Source organism: Capsella rubella, unplaced genomic scaffold, assembly GCF_000375325.1.
Source record: "Capsella rubella cultivar Monte Gargano unplaced genomic scaffold, Caprub1_0 scaffold_1, whole genome shotgun sequence".
Taxonomy (NCBI): Eukaryota; Viridiplantae; Streptophyta; class Magnoliopsida; order Brassicales; family Brassicaceae; genus Capsella; species Capsella rubella.
Genome location: NW_006238923.1, coordinates 15,357,348 through 15,366,352, shown reverse-complemented (window position 1 = coordinate 15,366,352; position 9,005 = coordinate 15,357,348). Strand labels below are relative to the sequence as shown.

The 9,005-nt window shown below is 27.1% G+C and overlaps 1 protein-coding gene across 1 annotated transcript; it reads right to left on the bottom strand.

Moving 5' to 3' along the window:
• Window positions 1-4,928: 4,928 nt before the first annotated feature.
• Window positions 4,929-5,585, bottom strand: LOC17900875 (ethylene-responsive transcription factor ERF014). The gene has a single exon (XM_006304129.2). It carries the CDS (start codon window positions 5,583-5,585, stop codon window positions 4,929-4,931), a length of 657 nt encoding a protein of 218 aa, XP_006304191.1.
• Between the last annotated feature and the right edge of the window lie 3,420 nt (window positions 5,586-9,005).

Sequence of the window (9,005 nt, the reverse complement as noted above, 5' to 3'; positions counted from 1 at the left end):
AAAGATGATACTCATGATACGTTATTTTATTATGTTTGGATTTTGTTACTTGAGTTTGTTATCCAAACATATTTTTTTTTTATAAGATGACATACGTGATACGTTTACGTTTGGATTATACTTCTTATAAACTTTGCAAATATCTAGGATGAGTAGAGGATTTTGAAAGTTGTTGTTAATGTGTAAATGTGTATAAAATCATTTTCTCAATAACACTAGAGTTTAATAGAATTGCAAAATCAATGAATTCACAACTTTTTGAATAACAAATGATTGTAAAAGATTTTTAAAAATCAACACACCAATAACACAAGATTTTAAATGAATTACAAAATCATCATACCAATAACAAAAGACTTTAGTAAGAATTCAAGAATCCATAAACCAATAACAAGAGAATTTTAAACTTTAAGAATCTTTAAAAATCATTCTCCCAATACCCCCCATAAAGTATCGTACGTAGAAGAAATTTAGTAAAGGATTGTTTTGTCATTTTATAGTGAAAAAGTATATGAGTAGCAAAAAGTATGTGTGAGTGATATTAGTTTGTAAGAAAGTAGGTGTAGATGCCAATATCTCTTCTTATAATTATGTGTGGTACAATTTTATTGTTAAAAATTTAATATAGTAACAATTATGTAGTATGTTTTAACACCAAAATATTTTTATATTAGATGATTTTGTGTATTAATAATATAAGATATATAACGGTGTCGTTTCATGGTATTTAAAACAGCACCGTTTTGTTTTAGTTGCGACTTTAGACCAAAACACAGTCGCTTTAGTAGCTTATGTGTCATTCTAGTCAGACTCTAGTGACGACACAGCAATACCGCTTCACGGTTTTATGCTTTTTACCGGAATAAGATAGGTGGTGTAGGTAATTCAAATTTTATCGTAGTTGATGTAGGGTTAGGCACAAACAAAAGTTCAATGGGATAAAGTAAGAAAAAAGTGTTGTTTTCCTCTAAATTACACTCAAACCATTATTTTTATTTTAATTAAGTAGAGATGACACTAGTCTCTTACATGATTCTATTATAATTGTTATCTTTTGGTTTTATTTAATCAATGTTATTAAAATCAATGTTTACTTATTTTGTAGCATACTTTTTTCTTGTGTTTGTTTTGTTTGATTAGTACTGTTGAGGCCACCAACCAGGTGATGCCTTATGGGTTGAACGATTGGATCCATTTTGATATTGACGTTTGTTTCGTTTTTCTCTTATGGTGGGTTTTTTCATTGCTCATAAGTAGACATGAATGTATTACTTTATCTTTACTTAAGAAAATTGAAGATGGGAGTGAAGAGAACACAATATATATGTCGTGAAAAAAATGATTTAAGTCTTCAATCATACACACACACAACAAAAGATGTTGGGTATATAGTATGACACCAAAATTAGTACCAATTTAGTGTATTATTGGAGAAATTTTGGCCTAAGAATTTACAATATATTTAATGATTTAGTGTCCCATTTAGTGTATTATTGGAGAAATTTTGGTGTAAGAATTTACACTATATTTAATGATTTAGTGTCCCATTGTATATTCCCTAACTAATTTTAGGCTTATCACATAAACATCACAGTCCATATAACAAAAATTGAAGTGTTAGTAGTCTAGTACAATATTTGGGATCAAATATACTTATATATACATTTTAATTTACTGTATATATTACTCAAATTGGAGTGCAAGCCATGTGCAACTCATGTTTTCTTAGGCTTATAAGGTTTATTGATTATACTGAAAATAAAATCTCCAGTTTATATTATGAATCTCTAGTTAAAAAAAAATAGTTAACTATCCGTCGAATATACTGTTCATTAAACAAAAATTATTTATATTTTAGAAAAAAATATATAATTTTCTGTCCACTCATTCATCCATTTTTTTTTTCTTAGTTCACCTCTGATCTCATCATATAAAACTTAAAAACAAGAATACGCATTATCTATCCATCGTGAAATCGCAAATATAATTAACAACATTATGTGATTGAATAATATCCACTATAATGAGACAACATAATCTTATAATTGAGATCATGATTTCACGACCAGTCTTGGATCTATTTCAAAATATTGCCTCTTTATTTAGCAACACCAAGTTTCTTTATGTCTTTTGTACTTATCTCTACTTAAGACCCAAAAAGGGTTTGGTTCTACGTTTCTGAATCATATATTATATTTATTAGATGAAAGGTTCTCTTGCGTTTATAAAATTACATATCTGTTGTAGCCTAGCTAAAGCAAATTGTGAAAACACCCAAACTTTATTTGATTTATAAGCAAACATAAAACATTTCCGAATAATAATGCCATGTTATGTGTTTTGTAAAATCATTACGACCATGATCCTCAAACAAAACTCATCTTATTCCATATAATATGATTACGATGGTTGCGACGGAAAAATTTGTTTCATAAATTACACTGCATTGTATTTACCATTCATAAACTATAGCACATCATAGTATAAACCGAATTATTATTTTTTGTTATAAACTAATTGTGGACCGTTTTTACAAATAAACAAAATTTGATTTATAAATTTTTTGTTGTCCGTTCCAAAAATAAAATATTTCATTCGGTGAAAGAAAGATGAATGTAATGCACCATTTGTGGGTTAGGTCCAATGATCTCAATAAATTTTTATTAAATGATGATGGACCGACTATATTTGGCCCTATGTATTATATGGTTTCAAGTAGGATACACCCCTATTTTTGCTCGAAGACAACTTATATGACGGCAATGGGAACTTAAGGGTATGGTCAAATTTGTGACTTGTTCTGTATTATTGGACACGTTTACTGTTTTCTGTATAGCTCTCTCTAAAGCATCATACCAACAAATCTTGGTGTAGATAAAAATTAGGTGTCTGAGTAAAATTTAAATTTGGTTTTAAGATCTACTGATTCTATTTTCTACAATCCATCACTAGACCAGTAATGTTTACAGCGAAAACATTAACATTTTAATTAATTTATATCGTAATTTATAAACTGCAATTTACAATGAAAATATTATCATTTTATGGAAACACTATCCAATTTATAAGACTTAATTTATTTAGAATGATTTTTACATATAATGAAGAATAAATTCGTCGTTAATTCATTTTTATATATCAATTATTTTTTGTTTATTGGGTCAAAGATTTTGCGAAAAGAACCGAAAAGCAAGGATAATCTAACACATTTTACATCATTGAAATTCATTCATTTTGGATTTTTGATCCTGCTCATTTCACTGTTTTAGAACATTCTATAATTAATCAAACACATAAACAAGCTGTCATCTTTTTTTTTTTCAATTAATATCGTTTATAATTAACGTGAGACAGGAAAAATTGAATTTTTAGAAGTGATTTTGTCATTACATTGTTTTTGTCAACTTAATCACGTTTACAAATTACCTATAAAACGTTCATGTTGTAAAGGTTCGTTTGACTGACATTCACTATTTGCCACCTGATTTTGCATGACTCACATGTATATATTTTTATATATACTTAAAGAAAGAAAAAAAAAACAAAAATTAGATTATACATCCCTTTGTTTTCTTGGTTCAATCTTGTTTAGTTATAAGATCTTCACATACTCAAATAAAATAATAACAAATTACAAAAACAAGATTAAAAGGTTACTCTCACAAAAAATAAAAAAAGTTGTAAAACGTTTTCTTACAGCTCATTTATTTTAGTTATTTCGATAGTGTTTATCGTTTTTTTGAAAGCGTTATAAAAAACATAAAGTATACCGTTTTTTCTTATCACTCACTTATTTTTACTATTTTGATCGTTTATCGTTTTCTTAAAAGCGTAACTCAAAAAAAAATCATATTGCTTTCTCTTATTGCTAACTCATTTTTTAACTATTTTGATATCGTTTACTATTTTCTTAAAAGTATTACTCACAAAAAAAAATATTATATTGTTTTCTCTTACCGCTTTCAACTATTTTGATATCGTTTACCATTTTCCCGTTAAAAATCAATTTACCAATTTTCCCATTTTCACATTTTACCAATTTATGTCACTAATGAGGTTCCAATGTACATTGTTACATTTGCTTCACTCAAAACTATTCTAAAATTTCAAATCATAATTTAACAAAATAGAGAAAGCTATGTAAGAGAGTGAATATGGGACCCCATCTCACAAAGACACACACATAACAAGAAACCAAGAAAACAACTCATGTGGCTTTCTGCTCAAATCTACTGTTAGATTTTTCTTCAGACCAATGTTGGAGTAAAATGGCAAAGAATCTAATAAGCACATAACGTTTTAACTCTTTCTCTTTGGTTTTACCAATTCTCACCACAACCCTTTCTGCATCTCTTGTCTCTTCTCTCACTTTTTTCTTATTTTTTTTGGTTTCCTAAATAATTTAAATAAGGTTACTCTAATCATCGACTTTTATGGCATAGCCTCGTGTAACTTGCTCCTTACTCTTTTGACTTTTGTATAAACTGTCACATGAAACTCTGTTTTTTTTTTGGTATCATATTCATGTTAATATTCAACAATGTTAGATTCACTAACGCCAAGTTTTGTATTCATTACTTCCAAGTGAAATAAAATTACTATATGAAATCTCAAATGATTGTTTCAATATTAACTTTAAACTTTAGGTTTGAGAAGTTTTAGTTCAACGACAATATGATTCTGTCCTTTTTCTTTTTTGTACCTATTTCGATTTTATTCTACTTCTAGACTTAAAAGAACTTTAAACATGAAAATATATATCTAAATTTCAAAAATAATTTAGATATTGGTACAAAGATCCCCAAAAGTTTGATACATTGTGTGAGAATTTAGAGAAAGAAAAAAATAATGTATAAGATATTGTATAAGTTACATTATATAATATTGAAACAAAGAATAAGGTATGATTTATTTAAGTAGAAAAAAAATCAACAGAAGTTCCATAATCTGATATCTCCTTCCTCAAAGAAATCATCAGAAAGTGGTAAACATGGTGCAGAGGAGACTCCATTAATGAACATGAACTGATCATCACCATCAAAACAGTTGTACCATGAAGATGATTCAGACAAGGAGACTACTTGTTGGTCATAGTGTGACGACATGGAGACAACATCATAGAGATCTTCAGATGGAGAAGAAAGCAATGGAGATGAAGTAGAGACTGATGATGATGAAGAAAGATCTGTTTTGTCTGAAGCAGCAGCAGCAGCAGCTACTCTTTGTATGGACTTAGGTGACATATCATTGTTGCTATCACCATTGTTGATAATGTTGTAAAGAGAAGTTGAGATCTCAGGGAAGTTGAGGTTATTAGCTGATGAGCCTTTGAGACAGAGGAGTGCTGCATCATAGGCTCTAGCAGCAGCTTCAGCTGTTGAGTAAGAGCCAAGCCAGATCCTTGTCTTTTGATTAGGAGCTCTGATCTCTGAAACCCATGAACCCCAACTTCTCATTCTCACTCCTTTGTACTTCTTCATCATCCTTATTGATGATGATGAAGTTGATGAAGATGTTGATGAAGATGATGATGATGATGGAGATGGTGACATTTTCTTTGTAGCTTTTTGAAGAGTTTTCACCATTTTTTTATGATACTAAACTTGGAGAGGAAGGTGGAAGAAGAAGAATGGTGAGTTTCTATTTATAGATGAAGAACATAAATGGAAACAGAAACATAAAATAATATCAAAAAGAAGAAAAAATAAAAATACTATGAACATAGTCAAAGAAAGTAGCATGGGGGCACACACATTGAGATCAATACTTTTCATTTAATTAATATGACAGACAGGTGTTTTTTATTTTATTTATGTACTTATTATAAAAAATATAAAAATAAAATAAAAAGATTTTTCTTAATCACATTCCCATATGCTACACCCAATCACAGATCACTAATATAAGAGAATCCTTATTTTATTTTTTTTCATTAATATTGATTTGACCTCCAAACTAATTCTTTAATTCCACAAAAAAATAAGGTACACACTATTCTTTACCACTAAAAGTTTACTTATTACTACTTCTGAACTTTTCAGAATCTTGGATTTAAAAAAATGTAAAATTACCCAAATCAATGCTCATATGTGAATACCTATTTCAAGAAACGACAGAGAGAGTTGTATGCAAAAACATTGGATTCTATATTTTAGAGGAAATTTCTAAAAAAGCTAAAAGACTAATAAGAGCATGCATGTGGTTTTTTTTAAGGTACAAACAAAAGACAAGAGTTAATCATCTAACTTATTATTATTATTATTTTGAGAAATAATGAGATTGCAAAAGAAGAAACCACATGATTATTTATAATAAGTTTGGTTTATAAAAACATAATTTTATAGAATCTTGAACGTTAAAGAAGCTGAAGAAGACATGTTTACCAAGGTTAAGGCACAGAAAGAGCAAGCTGGTGCATCTCTGTCTTCATGGGACTTTTAAAAACCGCGTTGCACACGTAAAAATTATCATTGTATTAAGTAAGGGTTTTACTATATTAATCAAAGTTCAGATTCCTTTGTCAAAAACTGTATTGTAATACTAAAAAAAATAAGTACTAATTTAACTAAAGTAAAGTAAAATTTGTCAAACTTGAGAATAATTTTATTTTTCTTAAATCAAAGAGGTTTTGGGGCGAATCCCATACATTTTTCAGACCCGAAACCAGAGCATGTTATAAGGTTTCGTCCCAAGTACTACTTGAACCGGTGACCTCTGAATTTTTGCGAGAGATCTTTATCAATTGAGTTATTAGACCATCTCCAATGGTTTTTGCTATTTTTTCCTCTATTATAGAGGAACTCTATAATAGAGGTGACTTTTGCTCCAATGGTTTCCTCTATTTTTTCCTCTATAATAGAATATTCCAAATAGATTCTTTTAAAATCTTAATATTAACACCATCTATTTATAAAAGTTGCAAATTAACCCATTTACTTTAACTTTTATAAAATTTTAATAAAATAATTATTTTTATTTAAACTAAACATTTATTATAAAAACATTATATTATATATTATTTTTAATGAAAAGTACATCACACTATATAAAAAAGTAATAAGATACTAGATTCTTAACCATCAGCATAAGTGTATTTTTCCCACAAATGATCAACTAATGTATTTCGAAGTGAGAAATGAGCTTTTTATCTTTTATTTTTCTGAATCGACCTAGAAACTCTTGGAAACGAATATCATCATCTTCTGCTATTTGGACCGCTGGAGGTGGAATTTCTCTTTCAACTTCAATCGGTGCATCGAGATCACGCTCATCCTCAATTATCATATTATGTAAAATTATACATGTAGTTATTATGTCATTTAACACATTTTTTTCCAAAAACGTACTGGTCCTTTCAAATCAAAAGTATTAAAGTAATTTAGGAGAATATTAAGTAATTTTTTTGGTATTAAAAGTATTATTATGGAATAAATGAAAAAATAAAATCTTTTTTTCCTTCAATAAAAATAAAATCTATTATTTATATATATTAACTTTTGCAAATGGTAGTCTCAAATTTTAGAATATTAAAAATAAAATCTATTATTTATATATATATTAACTTTTGCAAATGGTAGTCTCAAATTTTAGAATATATATTTATATTGAAACCTTTAAAATATTTTATATTATTATTAGTTATTAAATATATTTATTTTATTTATTTTGGTCATAAATAAAAGAAGTTTGAGATTAAAAGGACTATTTTGTAAGAAAATAGTTCACCTCTATTTATAGAGGAAAAAATAGAGTTCCTCTATATATAGAGATAAAAATAGCAATCTCTATAATAGAGGTGGATATAGAGGTGGGTTGGAGCAAAATTTGCTATAAAATAGAGTTTAGAGGAAGAAATAGAGGTGGGTTGGAGATGCTCTTAGCGTTTGGTAACAAAATAATCTTACACTCATTTTAAATAAGTAACTTATAAAATGGAAAAGATCATCAGTAATTAATTATATTTTACGGCGGATAATAAAGTAGGACATAACACTTTTATTTGTGCATAAAAAATGGTTTGTAAACTAGGTTTGGACCCGCACTACAGCGTGGGGGAATGCTTTTGGTTTATTTTATTTTTAACATGTTTTATCAGATGTGTTATTATTTCGTTTATTTTAGTATTAACAATTATTATTTCAAAATGTATATTTGGTTTCAATTCTTTGGATAAAGTATATATTCGGAAATGAAATATAATATTTAATAAAATAAAAGAATGTGTATTAAAAAATGACATACTCATAATGTATGTTGTGACGAACCAACCCGCAAATATCCGTGTACTTTTAAAAGAATCATAAAAAAGATTAATTTTTGGAAATAGAATAAAATTAAATAAATATAATTGAATCATGACATAAAATGAAAATAATTGAAAATTGAAAAATTTTAATCCCTATAAAAATAGAAATCACGGGAAAAAAATTAAATTTAAATTTTCATATGATAACAATCGTAATATTGATTTAATATATTATAGTAATATTATATTGATTTAATATTGATAACAATCGTAATATATTACATTTTTAATTCATTATAGTGTGTTATTTTTGGGAATAATATTTATATTTTAGAAGTGAATTTCAATTAAAAGACCTAATATATGAACTATAAAAAATGAATTGCAAAATGACTTTCTATTTTACTGAATTTCCGAATAAGAAAATTGGTTAATTAGTATTATGGATTTTTTTAATGTTTAGGATGTTTAATACCATTTTATTATCATTGCTTGGCAAAAAATAATAGTTAATAAGTTGTGAAATAGTCTTTTAATCTAAACACGAAAAATATATTTTGATATCAAAAACATATATATGATTTCAATATTGACGTATTGTAATGAACCATTTTAAATTGATTTTGTATTAACACTGATTAGAATTATTAATAAATACAAAGATAGTTATATAGCAAAAATAAACTATATCTTTTAATTTTGTAAGAAAATTTTCAAAGATATTCCCTAATAAAAATAAAAAAGAAAAAGTAAAACATTC